The sequence below is a fragment of the Sycon ciliatum genome, chromosome 9, assembly GCF_964019385.1.
Source record: "Sycon ciliatum chromosome 9, ocSycCili1.1, whole genome shotgun sequence".
Lineage (NCBI taxonomy): Eukaryota > Metazoa > Porifera > Calcarea > Leucosolenida > Sycettidae > Sycon > Sycon ciliatum.
The window spans coordinates 10,465,177-10,482,389 of record NC_088651.1 but is presented as its reverse complement, the minus strand read 5'-3'; the positions used below and the strand labels follow the sequence as shown (position 1 = coordinate 10,482,389).

Genomic DNA, 17,213 nt, shown 5'->3' with positions numbered 1-17,213 from the left:
TAAGCCAAGCATATGCTGTGGCACACCAACTCTCTCCAAGACCAGCCACAACGCATGATGGAGAATTGAATCATACGCCTTTCTGAGGTCGACAAACAGGACGTACAGCTGCGAGGTATGCTAGATGGATTTCTCCAAAAGCTGGCGAGCCATAAACATCATGTCCAAGCAACCACGGCCCTTCCGGAAACCACACTGCGACTCTGGCAAGATGTCCTCTGCCAGTTTTCATTAGACGAGCCTGGATGACACGAGTAAACAACTTCCCAACAACGTCCAGACGACTTATGCCACGCCAATTGTCACATCGGCAAAGGTCTCCTTGCTTTGGAATCGTGACAATCTCCGCATCACGCTACTCAGGAGGTACTGAACCACTCAACCACATCGCCCAAACAATATTAGATATACACTGATGCACAAGCCTTCCCCGCCGTAGCGAAGGAACTCTGGAGCAATCTTAGACTCCCCCCGCAGCTGTACCCATGTTAAGTCTCAGCATTGCACACATCACCTCGTCGAAATCTGGAGGGAGATCTAGACTCACACGTGACTCCTCAGTAGGTATACTCTGTAACACAGTGATATCAACATTACTAACAATGGTGAATACCTGCACAAAGTGGTGACTCCAGCAATCCCTGAGACTCTCAGGGTTGGACATTAAAACACCTTCTTGATTGTAAACCGCTGATATGTTAACCGGTTGTCTCCCAGAATGTACTCCCTGCAGTTCCTGATGGATTTCCAGTGCGTGCAACCATCCTTTTGCGCGTTCTCTGCGTTGGTAGCGACCTCCCCAATCCACCTCTCCTTCGCCAGACAAACCTCTCGGTTGACTGACTTTTGGGCAGCCCGGAATTCCCTTCGCGTTGAGGCACTATCGTTCACAAGCATACGCTCATGTATCAACTGCTTTTCCTCAATCAAGGGCTCCAAGATTGACTGGCTCTCCAGAAACCAGTCTGCGTTTGCCGTGGCCCAGCACCCTAGACGCAACACCTTGAATATCAGTACATGTAGCGTCCCAGGCCTCCTTGACATTGCGATTCTCATCTATGTCAGGAGCATGTTCGCAGGCATTCTCCATCTCCTTACGAAACGACTCTCGGACTTCACCGCTCTGTAGCCCAAGCACACGGCATAGGGCTTCCCCCGCTTGTTGGACTGTGTCTTAGGCAGGACAAAATCGAGTACAAGTCTGGTACAAACCAAGAAATGATCCGTCAAACACACAGTGCTCCGCTCATGACACGTCCCGGCAATAACAATGCTGGACGAGCACATCACGATGTAATCTATTAAATGTTCGTTCCGAGTTGCTGGGTGTACCCAAGTTCCACGTTTACGTTTCTTCTTCCTGAACCAAGTATTCATGATGGACAGGACAGATCATGGATTGCACAAAACGACAGCAAGTTTTCCCCAGCCTCATTGCATGATCCAAACGCACACGACTCCAGCCATCACCATCGCCATGCATGTCATCGAAACGAGCAACATCACCAAACACCAGGTCGCATGATGAACCAACACGAGCATTGAAATCTGCTAAGAGTAGCAGAATATCGCCAGAATCGACTGTGCTCATGACTGACTGTAGATCACTGAAGAAAAATGATCCTTGACTGCCGGTGTGGCCTGGCTTGTTGGAGCGTAGGTGATGACGACTGTCACGAAGAAGTCGGACTGCCTCTTGAGATTGCTACCCTGTCGTATCTTGTAACCCTTCGCACCGACTAGAATCCGAGCAGTTACAATGCGTTAACTGATAGCTTTCCATTGCTCGCCACTGCGCCGCCACAACTCGGTCTTCTTCGCATTCAACAATATTCCCACGCCTTCATTTCGTCGCCTAGGCTCACCTTCGCCGGGCAAGGCATGTCCAGAGTGGAGAAAAACGCCACCACCACTGACAGGCCAAACGTAGTTCCCAAAACCAGCGCGTCTCCTGTACACCAGCCTTATCGAAATAGAAATTGCGTAGTTCGTTTGAAAGAATATCGAGCTTCCTGTCGACAGGCCCGTCACCAGCCGATGTACGTCCTCCATAAGTCCTAACTTCTTCACTATCCTCCGCCAGAGAGCGAACATTCCACGTCGCAGCAGTCAGAACATTCCCTTTCCCGACACTCTTTCTCATCGCCACCATTTCCAAAATTCAAATTCAATAACATCGCTCCGCTCGCATTGTGCACCGGGCTGTTCGAAATCCACCAGGCAACTTGCAAGGCTACCTAGTGGGCCACCACAGCCATGGCCTGGTCTACACCACACGGCTCATGGCTGCTTAGGGTCGCTACAACATCCTGAAGAAGGAGCTCACAAAAAGCAAACCTTCCTCTCCACACACAACATTTCACCACGCACATGCACACACACACACACACACACACACACACACACACACACACACACACACACACACACACACACACACACACACACCTGCCCAGTCCTGTAGAGCCACTATCACTGGGGTCACGTGGGCACCAGACGGGCAACAAAGGGAGAAGTAACACACCACCTGCTGGCGCTGCAGATGCGAGACCAGTTGGAACCGACGAGAGCACATACATATATATGCGGGAACTTGTTCCATTTCTTTGCTGTTGAACAAGTGCAGAGCATCAAACAGCAATGACGATTGCGTCTCTAGATTGCAAATGTTACAGTGAACATTGCAGCAACTTTGAGGGGTGGTAGCAATGGTGGCAGCAGCAGATGATGTGATCGGCGCTGGCCATGGGATAATAGTGGGGTAACAATGCACAGACAAGAAACCGCGGCTCCCGAACCAAAGATGACACCGAGGTCACTGACATGTACCTTTCTGCTCTGAAACTTGCTTCTGCCATTCAACCTTGCAGTTTTGCCTGGCAAGGTCGTCTGGAAAGGTCGCCCTGACACGCCAAGTGCCTGGAGCATGCGCAACAAGTCACCAGTGCGGGTATGGGGAGATCTGGGGCGTCCGAGGTGTAAGCCAACCTCCGGTCTGGGCGAGAGTCACATGCCACTCATTAACACGAGCATCTGCATGCCGCACTCACACAACGAGCAACCAGTTTGGGGAATAGGAGGGTTTGTCAATTGCTTTGCCAGGCTCCGAGTGAGTGACAGCTTAGAGCTGTGTGAATGTGTGCGTATGGCAGGTGGGCAGGGCCCTGCTGCGGAGGCTGAGTGAGCCGTATTGAGAGACTGAGTGAGCCGTATTGAGAGGCTGAGTGAGCCGTCTGAGTGTGAGAGGCTGAATGAGCCGTATGAGGAGCCTGGTAAGCAAGGTTGACTCCCCTCCATGTATTTACAGAGTTTCACCGGCAGACGGCATCGGTGTAGTTATTGTAGGCCGGTATGATAATGGATACCGACAGGAGAGAACTAGAACAGGAAACAGAATGATGACAATAGTGGAGTGGGTGGGTGGCTTGAGAAAGAAATTCACTGCCTATGCGGACACAGCAAGAACTGAAATCAGGAACAGTGGACTTCGGAGAACAATGAGCGCGTGAGAGTTTGTTGGGAACAGAGCATGCGCCTTCTGTGTTAACATATTTTGCACATGCGCAAAAAATCATTTAACATAAGCATCTGCATGCCGCACTCACACAACTAGCAACCAGTCTGGGGAATAGGAGGGTTTGTCAATTGCTTTGCCAGGCTCCGAGTGAGTGACAGCTTAGAGCTGTGTGAATGTGTGTGTATGACAGGTGGGCAGGGCCCTGCTGCGAAGGCTGAGTGAGCCGTATGGAGACAGCCGGGCAGGGCCCGCCTGCGGAGGCTGAGTGAGCCGTATTGAGAGGCTGAGTGAGCCGTCTGAGTGTGAGAGGCTGAATGAGCCGTATGAAGAGCCTGGTAAGAAAGGTTGACTCCCCAAATAGAGCCTCCCCCTCCTATTCACTGTTAACCCATTGAACGCTGATGACGTCTATAGACGTCATGGGATATATAGTGATTTCTGGCACTGTCTGGTGTGTAAAAGCACTGTTAGTCAGTTGGATCATGATCCTGCCTGCCTCTTGTACGATAGGTCGTTGGTACGAATCCAGCTTGGAAACACTACGCGTCTTTTTTTCTTCTTCTTTCAGCGATCTTTCAGCTGCAATTTCACGCATTTGGCGTATTTCACGCAATTTGAGCAAACTTGCGTCCCCTATTGTGAGGCCCTATTCTTTTTGGGGACTGTATCGATTCTGTCACCCTGTAGTTGAAAGTCTTGGCAATCATTTCCAAAATATTTGAGAACCCCAGTTGCCAGAACCCTGGAGTTTTAGAACTTGCTATTGGCCCTGTTTTTAGCATTTTATATGCAGAGTACCATAGGCAAGGCCCAGTAGTGCTGAAAGGGTTAACTGTAGAGGGGATGCAACAGATTGTGGACAATAGTAGAGTGATATTGAGTTACTGAGTGTACAGTCGGTGCATTGGTGACATTCAGTTATGCTCTGGCACCCACAGTAAGTGGGCTCAGTCTATATGATCAGCGCTTACCCAGGACCGGTGCTGCCAGCTTTCATGGCAGTTTGCATGTGGACTTCCGTTACGCGGCGGCGCAAGGCACGGCCGAAGTCTCCCCAGGAATGGACGGAAAAGCACGCACGGGAGTGGGCATGTGAGCGGCGGTAGGGTGGCACGAATGGAATCGCTTGAAATCTTGCCTAGAGAGAGTGTCAGCAAGGATGTTGGTAGTTCCAGGTATGTGACAGGTGGTGACCATAAAGTTACCCTTGGCGCAGATGAAGAAGAGCTGCCGTATGATTGACATCACATTAGGGCAGCGACTGGTGCCAGACTTGAGAACAGCGGCGACAGCTTCGTTGTCGGTATGGAAGCGGATACACTTGCGACACCACTGGTGGCCCCACGTAGCACACGCAATGCAGATGGGATACAGCTCCTTGAACGTAATGCAGAGCGGAGTGTGTTGTGGTGACCAGGTGTCGGCGAACCAATGCATGCTGTAAACTGCGCCATGCCCGATGGCGCCAGATGCGTCAGTTTCTATCAGGATGTCGCTGGCCAGCGTCTCCTGGAGATCGAGGAAGAATGACTTCCCATTCCAGCCATCGAGTAGGTGAGACCACCAAAGCAGGTCCAGATGACATTCCGGAGAGAGGCGGATGCAGTAATAGGGCTTGGAAACGTTGCGCGTGGCATCATACAGTCGGCGCATGAATGTACGGCCCGGCGTGATGACGTGGCTGGCAATGTTCAGCTTGCCCAACAGCTGTTCAAGCTCCTGCAGACGGCAGGATTGGCGTTGGCGAAAGGCCAATAGTCTGGAGCGGATGTCGCCAACCTTGTCCTGTGGGAGACGAGCCACTTTCTGGACGGAGTCCAGTTCGATGCCCAGGAAGATGAGACAGGAGGTTGGGCCGACTGTCTTTTCGTCGGCAATGGGAACTCCCAGGAAACGGAATACGGAGAGAACTACGTTCAGACACTGCGCACATAGCGTTGAGTTTGCAGGGCCACAGAGCCAGAAGTCGGCCAGAAGGTGCAAAGGGTGGGGAACCTGGAACAGTTCACAGCTTATCTGGCAAAGTGCGTCGACAATGCAGTTAAACAAGTAGGGTGCAGACCTCAGCCCGAATGGCATTGCTTTGTCATAGTAGAATTGGTCCTGCCACTGGAAACTCAACATTTGGTATGCAGTGGGTGTGACAGGGATCAGTCGAAATGCATTGCGTATGTCGAACTTTGCCATCAAGGCACCGGTACCTTGACGTTGCAGAAGCTCAATGGCATCGTCCACTGTGACATAATGTAGGGAGAACGAGTCCTTGTTTATTCCATCATTGACAGACATACGATCAGGGTAAGACAGGTGGTGAATGAGGCGGAATTTCCCGTTGTTCGTGGGCATTACGCCGAGCGGAGAGCATACAAACGGGTTGAAAGACTGGACAGAGAAAGGACCGGCCGATTCGTCACGTCGGACCCGGTCAGCAATTTGTTGTTGTACAAACGGAGCATGTTCAAAGGCAGTTGGGAGGTTGCCAGAGATGATAGATACAGAAGCACCAGAGTGGCCAATGGGGAACCCGCGTTGCAAGCCATTAAGGATAAAGTCAGAGAGAACACGATTAGAAATACGAGGCAAAAGAGTCGTTAGGCAGGCTATGTACAGAGTCGTGGGGAGACTACTTCGCTGCGACGGGCTTGTCCGTCTGGCGGGGTCCCCGGCGACCGTCGTTGGTGCAGTAGGCGGCGGGATGACCTCGGTCGCCGCAGGTTGAGCAGACGTGCAAGCATTCACAGGGCTGGTGTTGGCATGGGCGGCCACGGTTGAAGTTGAGGCAGATCTGGCGGGTGCTGCCCGCCCCGGCCAGAAATGGCTGCATAGGACGGCTGGTGTTCGTGCCAGCTGGAGCATGTGGCCGTGCCAAATACTGTGGGCAACGGTCACGGCTGTGGTGCGTTGTGCAGCGAGGACATGATGGTCGAGGTGCCCAGATCAGGTGCAGGCTCCAGAGGCTTTGGTCGATTGCGTCCCAACGAGCCGAGGTTGTTGCCACCGCTGCACGGAAGGCACGGTCATACCCCAGTACAGCTGAGGTCGCAAACTGCTGGTAGTACAGATAATGTGCTGGTATGTCGCCAGCTCCAGTGCTCGAAATGGCACATATTTCAGTGTGCAGGCCATGTAGATTGTGTAGGCTTCCAGCCAGGCAGTGAAGTCGACAATGGAGCGCTTCTTAGTCACACATAAATTGAGGGACACACGCCGGCCCTCTCCGTTGGCGGTACTGCGCTGCAAGGGCTCGGACCCTGCGGCCACATTCTCCATGAGGAGATCCTCCAGCTCAATTTATTCGCCGCGTGTGATCTTTTCAAGCAACTTACGCGGGACCATGGGAACATTAGAGCTGGACTCACGAGTGTTCGCCATGGGCACTGCGATCGGAGGCAGCGCGGGTTGCATGAGGGAAATGTCCATGGGGACGGAGTCGACCTGCGGCGGGTGATGGGTGACGGTGTTGGACGCGGATTGGACCACATCTGCCCCTGAGGGGACTGCCGCCTGATCATGGCCGTCCGGATCCTGGCGGGCTGAAATTCGTTCCTCAAGGCGCTCAACTCTAGACAGCAGGGGGTGCAGGGCCGTCGACACGCCCGCCGTAACAGAACATGGATTTAGGCCAGTTGTGAATAAGCTGGCCGGTTGGGGAACGGCGGACGTGATATCGTCCTGCTCCGCACGGGCATTGCCGGAACGATCCGCACGGGCATTGCCGGAACGATCGGCCACATGGTCCGCAGGGGCTCGATTGGAGTGTCGGCATACGGGGACGACGAGGCGCGCCTGCGACTGGAACGCCTGGGCCCGAGAGTCGACTGCTTACGTGAACGGGGCATCTCCGTGAGCTATGGTTGAGAAAGAAATCCACTGCCAATGTGGACACAGCAAGAACTGAAATCAGGAACAGTGGACTTCGGAGAACATTGAGCGCGTGAGAGTTTGTTGGGAACAGAGCATGCGCCTTCTGTGTCAACATATTTTTGCGCGTGCACAAAAAATCATGTACCTGTCCGCTTCAAGGTCTCGTGAGCGGAGGTCGTTAACAGCCCAGACATTCCACCGGGGTATATATCGGTAGGCGTAGGATCTTTAGCGGAAGACATGCGATGATCCTTTAGCTGTGCAACATCAAATCAGCGCCGGACACTACCTTTCCCGCGCCACGCAGGCGACTGCAGCTGCAGAGCCATATTGCAGTTGGTGGTCGCTGTCGCATTCAGCACTCCTTATGACAGCCAAATATGTACATAGATGGTCGTCCTGCCGCACAAGTATGAAATCTATGCAGTGCCACTGCAGCGGGGGACGAGGAACTGTGATCGCAGCCACCGTTGAACTGCCTTGGAGTGCAGTAGTAATCGTATTTTAGACCCCTTTTCCCTCGTTTTGTCCGTTTGTGACACAGCTTTCCGGTCCAAACCAGTGAGTTCCCTGCAGGCCTGCTTCCGCGATATCATACCTCCGTATTTCCGAAACAAAATGATCATTTTTGTTTTGTTTTCGACTACTTGGCTAGAAACACTTGCCGTCTCACTGGCTTCGTCTTGCTCCACCAGGTATCTGACTATCCAGCATCCAAAACACAACAGGTGGCGTCCCCTTCTTTCTCTCCTCTCTTCAAAAAATTTCATGGTGCACGATGGAATCCACTCGGGGGCTTGTCAAACTTCTGGAGGTGATGAAGAAGGGCGCAGTCAAAGGTGACGGCATCAAACGCCGCCCGGTCCTTTAGCTGTGTCGGTCCCCTCGTTCAAAGCGATTTGCTAGCCTCGAGGTGGTCCGGAGAAGGCCGCCTTTGGCTGGGAGAGAGCCCACTGAATGGTTTCGGACAGAGAAAAATTGGAGCTCGAAAAGGCAAACCGTCCCCCACCAGGACAAGGGACACACACACGCACACACACACACACACACACATACATGTGCACACGCACCCACGCATGCACACACACACACACACACACACACACACACCTGGTCCCTGGTCCTGGTATACACTGCCATGTAGGTCATGTGTTACACACACACACACACACACACACTCAGACTCAGACATGCCAATCACGGAAGCGATGATAGCCAACAGCTATGTTAGACATAGCAGCTTGTGCTGGGACACACACACACACACACATGCACACACACACACACACACACACACACACACACACCTTGGACCTTGGACCTTGGACGCCCATCGCGTAGCGATGATGGCTCAGACGCGGCAGTGGGGGGCGTGCCTCTTCAGGTCCCCAATGCGGCCAAAGGGACGGCCACATGCGCAACGGAACTCTTTCGGTCCGGGTGGAGGAGGCTGCTGACGACACAACCGCTTCCAGGTTGGGCGATCCTGGGCTTGACGGAACCATTCTCCCTCTCCGATCTGTGCCGCAGCTAGATCAGTGACAACAACGTCACGCCATCGCTTCTTCGGACCGTGGCGGGGGCGAGTGGCATATAACTCGCCAAATACCATCTGCTGCGGAGTGCGGTGTTCCTCCATACGGGCAATGTGCCCCAGCCAGCGCAGACGATGCTGTCGGAGCAAATCGGAGATGTCAAGAGACATGCCAAATCGCCTGCCTGCCCAATTCTGCCGATGTGAGCCTCTCTCTTTCTCACACATACACGTACTGAAAGTCAACAAATATTTAGCGCATATTTATTTTCGGCTATTTTTGGCCTGGTCATGTTTGGCCGAAAATTTGTTCCAGCCGAAATTTTGTTCTGCAAAGTTCAGTGTGACAGTGTATACAGGCGACAGCAGTACAGGCTGAAAATGTGATGCCCTGGGAGGCGGAAATTTGAATGGGCCGAAAATTTGTCTCGACTTACAGTACATGCACGCACACATACACACACGCACGCGCGCGCACGCACGCACGCACGCACGCACGCACACACACACACACACACACATACACACACACACACACACACATACACACACACACACACACACACACTCAGCCCGACACTCATGCGACAGCACTTGCCCATACAGACAGATTGTAGCACAATTCTAAAGTTCTGCATACCAACAATGGTTCTCTCCATTCATCAGTTTCGAGTTTGATTTCTCCTTTGAGAACACCATCTTCAAGTATCTCTGCTTTTAGCTCCTCCACTTTATCCTCCTTAGCGTACCGAAGGATCCGGGCGACATTCACCGCTGCCATCACTGTAAGGCACATCAAACACAAAACATATCCGCCAAACACACCACATCAGAATACAACATCGTAATGAATAGCCCAGTCTCTAATAGTGACCCTGATCAAGAGTTATAAGAATACCCAAGCCTCTACTGGTGACCTGGGGCACATGAAGGGCTTCTAGATTTTAAAGAATACAGTAGAATGCCGATTACCCGGACGTCAACTATCCAGATGATCGAGTATCCGGATGGGGCTGGATCATAGCCGCTTTTTCGAGATTTTTGCTGATTTTCCCCACTCGGAGCACCATTCAAGCGATGCACAATATGTATTACAACAGGTTGGAGTCAAAATGTACAACGATAGTGTCATTGTGAGGAGCTGAAGTGCGCCTAGTCTCTGCTGTACTGCCAAAGAGAAAGAAAAATGATGATAACATGTGGAAATATGTATGTTTTAGATAGATGTGTGACTGCTCCCTTATCCAAACAATCTTCTGATCCGAACCCCCTAGAGACAGCCCGCACCCCGAGTGGTGTGGATAGTCGACACTATACTATAAGAGCACTGTCTCTTAGAGTAGTTCTGGCAACAGCACTGCAAGCCAAGTTGCTAATACATGTATCGTAAAGTACTGCCAGAGCGCCCCGGCTCGCGAGAGCGCCCCAGCTTGGTTTTACAGCCAGGGAAATGAAAATCGAGTGGCAGAGTGCAACTAAGTTTGTACGGTGTGAGAACCTTAGTATACTAAAGTCACACTTGGCTGATTTTGTGTGGAGCTTGTGTCCGCTTGAAGGTAAATTGAGTACGGATTGACTGCATAACGTGCAATATGTGTACACGGTCCGTGTCGTATGACCGACAGGCAGGAGATCACCTCCACAATACGACCATGAAAGGACGAGATGGTGGGGCGCTCTGGTGGTACTTTACGGTACATGTACTTGCAAAAGTGTTCAACAGCGCGTGCGCGCGCGAGGGCAGAGCCGAATGACTTCTTTCTTCCTGTGTCATACATCATTTTTCCAACCTATTTAGGCTAACGCCTCCGCAGACCCAGCAACGCCAAGTGATAGAGCAGTGTAAGAAGCAGCAGCAGCTATGTACTGGGGTGGAAACACGGTAGGGTGACAATGCCCCCCCCCCCCTTCCCAGCTGACATTGGCTAACCAAGGACTTCGCCTGACGATTTCCCAAGCAGAGGTAACTTCTGCAGCGGAGAGACACAATAATGGAGGAGCTACTGGCCTTGACCAAAATCTCGGTGAGTGCCTCAAGTACTCGCCGCTGTACGTGGTACATGGCAAGATTACACGGATCTTAAATACAGCGATCCAACAAAGTGTCCACATGAAGAGCATTGGCCATGGGTCAGTGATACTCTTGCAAAATTCAGGAAAGGCATCGGGATCTGTCTCGAACTTCCGCCCCATTGTGCATCCAACAGTACTACGCAAAGCCCTGTCATTGATCGTATTGCGTTGAATAAGCGGTCTTGTGAATAGGTTTGCATCGAATACCCAGAGTGGATTCTGTGCTGGACACTCCACTGATGATGTCTTATGGTGCTTAGCAGCTATAAGTGGTTCGCAGGGAGATGCCTGTAACTTGGAATTGTCCGTAACTCTGAAATGTCCATAAGGGGCCGGCCGTAAATACATGCATTTACTTAGAGACGTCTAACAGGCGTTTCTTTCTTGACCCACCCACCCCCAGAACCCCCCCCCCCCAAACTGCAGATAATACCACTCACAATCAACAAAATACTATCGAGAGTATATAACTGGGGATTATATACTCTTGACAATATGCACACATAATTATTCAGTACAGTCGACTCCACTTATAACAAACTTGCATATAGCGAATTTCGTGATAATTATAGCGAACCCTTGTCCATGTCCCTGTTTGAACCCTTTCAAAATTGACCCGTTATCATGTTTATAGTGAACAGATATGTGTTCCTGACGCGTGCAGTGTAGTGTAATGTGTCTTAACGCCTACCTGTACTACTAGCTGTAGCAATGCCATATCATGCACATATACATGTACTACTAGCTGTAGCAATGCCATATCATGCACATATACATGTACACGCGGGGTATGGTATGCATGCACTCAGAAATGTTTTTTTTAGAAACGCCTTGCAGGCGAACACACCCACCAGAAACGCCTGTCAGACGTCTCTAAGTAAATACATGTATTTACGGACGGCCCCTAGCTCTCAATTACATACGTTTGCATGGGGAAGGGCCAGAGATCTGGCACATGACGTCAGTATTTGCACAAAAACATGAGTAGTAATATTACCACTAAAACCCACCCATAGGGTGCCTGCTATACCTACAGTGTAGGTGCCCGTAACTTTGAGGTCCGGGTTAGAGAGACATGAGTGTACTAGTGCAGATTTAACGTTGTTAGTACGACATCGGTTACAAGACAACCGTCATTAGCAGACAAAGACCTAAAATTCCCTGACACCATGTGTACATTGTGTAATGGCAGTACACACGACACAGTTTTGTTTCCTTTGGTGCACATGTGCAGCTGTGATGCCGAGACCCTTGGTCGGCTGAGCTTCACAGGTCCCACCCACTCCGTCCTGCTGGATATGTACCATTGTGTCGAGTTCTTCTCCTCATTTTAGTTCATCATGCAGTGAGTGTCCAATAGTAAAAAAACAAAAACAAAAAAAACCAGAACACCACGCATCATTCATTGTAACTTATTGTTTCATGCCCATAGGCAACGAATGATGCGTGGTGCTCTGTGTCGTGTGTAAGATACATGTAGCTCTATTTGAGGACTCTACCGAGACGGAGGATTCTCATTTGTATAATGGTAGTATATGCAAATTCGGATAAGAGACATTTTTGTAGAAAAAATTCATTATAAAAACCACCTTTAGCTGTCTCACAGGTTTGATTCCCAGTCATTACAAGAGGAAGCAAATGACCATGGACTACAAAAAGCTCGGACGGTCCAATGTTCGCCGACAGAACCTAGGCGGAAAGTTTGAAAACACGATTTCTCTGGGTTTGTTTCTTTCTAGCTCCTGGACCTCGATCGATGGTTCATGTTGTCTTGTATACGAGGGGTGCAATGAACATTTTTAATGGTTTTATAATGGATTGTCTTGTACAGGGGTCAGGGGAAAACTTAGTCTTGCAATGGAGAAACAGGGTTTCTGATCTGGATACAGTATGTATAAATATGATGTAGAACTGCAGAAAAATATGCATGTCATGTTAGTAGACAATACTCGTTGAAATACTAAAACGCTTACAAAATGAAAATGTTGAATCCCCACCGAGATTGTCTACTAAGACTAAGAGGGTAGACCTACGCAGTCACGTTTCTAACCTACTAGTATACTGTACTGTGGGGTAACCAGGTAACAGTACAGGCATTCCCGGATACACTGTACATGTACATGATTGTATCGTTCTACTGTCGTGGACATGGAAATCCGGTCGCACGTCTAGCGGCCCCAGGGCGCTGGCCATGCAGCCCTGGATAAGCGGTACACACACATGCAATATGCGCTGCAGCCCGCTGGTCCCACTGGATCAACAATACACGATTGCGCACTGCACGTAGCGTTCTGTACGCGCCGAGGCCGTGAGGGCACCGGCCCCAGTCATTCGACTGGACTTCCATGTCTGCATGCTACAGTAGTATGTTCAGGAAACACAAAAATATTGTAAAATTTACCTGCTAATGTTGCCCAATGCCAATGGCAATGCAGCTCCGCGGTCCGGCGATGGCCGGAAGGAGTCTTCACTTCCCCGCAGAACTAGCACGAGCTCGTGACAAAACGCTATACAAAATGACCAGCTCGAACACCACACAACCTAACTGTCCTTCCTGTTCCATTACCGACTGTAATCAAACCAAATATTATTATAAACACTGACTCAGTGACTGTACTGCGTGGGACGACAAAGTGCCTGGGAAACAAGAATCTGATACTGGTGCCAGTAGATCTACTATTTCTGGCCGAACTCTAGTCGCGTGCGCAGGGACCTGACGAGCTGGAGCAGTGGAGAGTAGACCGTGGTAGACTTGTCACAGCTGATACAAGTAAGTCCTGACACCGTCTACTATGCATATGTCCTACAAAAGGCTACATGCTTACATCAGTAGACCGGCATGGTCATGGATACTAGTATTTTAGTAATTTTTACTGTACTTCATTCGGTCCATCGAATCGACAAGACCAGCGCTTCTTTCGCGTTTGACCATGTTGACGACGCTAGATCTCTGTCTCTGATCACTGACACTGATGTCGCCAAGGCCGAGCGTCACGTCACCTTAGTAAGTGACATTACGACTATTTAGCGCTGCGTCTCTCAGCCGGGAAGCGCCCCCTTGGCCCGTGCCCATCATCTCACAGTCTCACACCTTGGCTCTAGCTGTCAAGTCTCATCAGGTCGTCTACATACATGTACATCGGGCGCTTTCGATTACTAGTAGTACACGTTTACGCTGGAACTGGGTTTTGTAATTCTCGAATGGCCAGAATGTACGAATTCCGGCTATGTAAACGAACGACTGGAATTCACAACTAGCCCTTGGCGGATTAATAATAATAATAGTACAGCACGCATAGCTCATATGAAAAATCAAATGAGGGTCATGCATCTGTCGACAACGTCGAGCCAGTGCGGTCTGTCTGAGGCAAGTTGCTCCGCTTCCAAAAGAGACATGTTGAGAAGTAAAAGGTCATTCCTAATGTTGTCTACCCATCTGGTCACTGGGCGACCTCTGGGCTTCTTTATATCTGTTATATTCATTGCCATGTGAAGGGCTTTGTAGGACACAGCGTCCTTCCCTTCACGAATGACATGTCCAAACCATAATAAGCGCCGGCGTCTACAGACTGCACTTATTGGGCATTGAGCAGTTTTAGCATAAAGAGCATTATTCGAAATTTTATTGGGAAAGATGATTCCAAGTATGTATCTGAGTTTACGGCGGTGCCATACATCAATTTTGCTTTCTAAGGCTTTTGTTAGAGTCCATAGCGCGCAGTTATATAGGAGAACTGGCAAAATGAGACAGTTGAACATGCTTAAGCGGGACTGCTGGGTATGGCGTTTCCATGATACACTGGAAAATGCCCGGTTCGCTGCTATGATACGTGCATCAATGTCCTCCGCTGACCCCAGACGAGAACCCAACAGTTTGACCGACCTCCAGGAGGAATCTGACTTTGTAGCTGTTACAAATTGTGTTTTGCTGATGTTTAGTTTTAAGTTGTCTTCTGCGAAGATGGGTTCGCATTTCTCTACGGTTGCTTCAACTGCTGTCCGGCTGTGGTCATGCACTGTTGTATCATCTGCATACAGGGTGAACTTAGTAGGTAGATTGACTTGTTCTGGGCAGGCTTCTCTGATCCTCTGCATTGCACCTTCTGCGTAGACAATATACATAAGGGGTGACAGGGGGTCCCCCTGCACCACTCCAACATTAGTTGGAAATGACTGACTGAGCTGCTTTCCCAGCTTCACGCAAGCAGAGGTTTCGGAGACTAGTTGCTGAATAGTGCTAACATGTGCACCTGCCGAAGCCAGACGGTCAACAACAGTCTGCCTGATTATTGTATCAAATGCGCCACTGAAATCTAAAAGCGCCGCTGAGTAACTCCAGTCTCCTAGCAAGGCCCTCTCGCACATCATTCTTGTGAAGAATACTCCGTCCGCAGTTGACCGCCCAGGGCGGAAGCCAGCCTGGCTTTCAGGCACAAAGGAGTCCACGAATGTAGTGCAGCGCTGTGTGAGAATACGGGTCAGGACCTTTCTGATCACTGACAGAAGCATAACTGGTCGGTAACTTTTGGGGAAGCCGGGAGGCTTATTTGGCTTATATATGGGCACGATCAAACCGCGTCTGAGGTCTTCTGGACAATACTTTGCCAGTTGAACAGCGTTGAAGAATGTTGTTAACCAAGTGGATTATGCCGGCAGATTATGCTGGCGGATTATGCCGGCATAATATTTGGCATTATCACTCCCTTAGTATTGACTCCTATTGATTTTCGCTATACCTAAGCAGTCAAATATTCCTGCATATTTCACTCCTTAGGGCTATATTGGGCGCTTTCGATTACACGCATTTCGGTCAATTCTAGAATTAGTTATTGTTGATGCACAGTTCGATTACACAAAAAGTGACAAATTCCGTCGTTAGAATTGATTTTATCCAATTCCGTCGAATCCGTCTGAAGAGAGGGCGGAATTTCTCTAATTCTGGTGCCACACAGTCGGTGTGTTACTGGTCTGGTCATGACTCAAGCGCGCGAAGAGTCTCCCTGGCCGGCCGGCGTGTGCGCGATGCTGGGTCCACGTGCGCGCGAGGGTGCACGTGATCTCTTTTTACGATTCATCAATTTTGTTTGTGACATGACAGTCATGAAAAAAATGCATTGTGAATTCCAGTCGTTCGTTTACAATGGTTTACAAGGCCGGAATCCGCTCATTCTGGTCAATCCAGAATTTAAAAAAACAGTTCCAGAATTGTGTAAACTTGTAATCGAAAGCGCCCATTGACTGCTTATATTCAACTACAAGGGGTTGCGCAGTTGAACGGTGCCTAGTGCAGCATTGTCACTGCATGAGTAGGTGGTGGTGCAACGGTTGTGCAATCATAACACCGGGATTCATGAGGTTATCGTTCTGGAATTTGAAATACGGACTGTTTGTCGTGATAAATCTAATATTGACTTCGTACTTGGTCAGTATAGGAAATAAAAACCTCGTAAAAGACCTCGGCTTTTATTTCCTATATTGACCTCGTACTCAGTCAATATTACTAGATACTTATCTTATTAGATACTTATCTTGGGATTTCGTCAAAAAAATAATGCTCCGGCATAATATACGGATTCCAACGTGTAAGGTCGGCATAATATTTCTGTTTAGACAAAAGTTATGCTTAGGGGCATAATACAGCTTTGTCAGAAAGCCTGCAGATGTTTTTTTTTTAATACCCCAGTTACGACTCCTTGTCATAGCCCTTGGCGAATTATGCCGGCATACTATTATTTTGGCATAATCTTGGGATTTCGTCAAAAAATTATGCTCCGGCATAATATACGGATTCCAACGTGTACGGTCGGCATAATCTTTCGGTTTAGACAAAAAGTAGGGCATGGCCGTGTGTGTGTATGCGTGGTTTCTCAATCCTCTGTGTACAACGTGAATACATAGTGGAACCGAGCATAATTCAGCATAATTCAGCATATTTGTTGGCATAATTGTGGCATAATCAAAAGCATAATTTGACGATTGGCCGAGCATAGTCCGCCAATGGCTATTCACAACGCATTTTGTTCATGGCATATCACAAACAAAAATTGGTTGTAAAAAGAGATCACGTATACCCTCGCGCGCACGTGGACCAGCTTCGCGTACCCGGTACCGTCCACTAAAAACAGATCCTGCCGGCAATTCTTTCGGCAAAATGTCGAAGAATTGAAAGAGGGGAAATTGCCGGCAAAATCGGAGCAAAATATCGAGATGTTGAGTAAAATCGAT

General features: G+C 49.6%; 1 protein-coding gene across 1 annotated transcript in view; it reads left to right on the top strand.

Annotated features, from left to right (window-relative positions):
• The first annotated feature begins 10,906 nt into the window (after positions 1 to 10,906).
• LOC135824250 (uncharacterized) overlaps positions 10,907 to 17,213 on the top strand; it is a 9,057-nt gene continuing 2,750 nt past the window's right edge. Inside the window, exon 1 of the mRNA XM_065336980.1 lies at positions 10,907 to 10,939. Within this exon, the coding sequence (XP_065193052.1) occupies positions 10,907 to 10,939 (33 nt within the window). The remainder of the gene's footprint in view (positions 10,940 to 17,213) is intronic.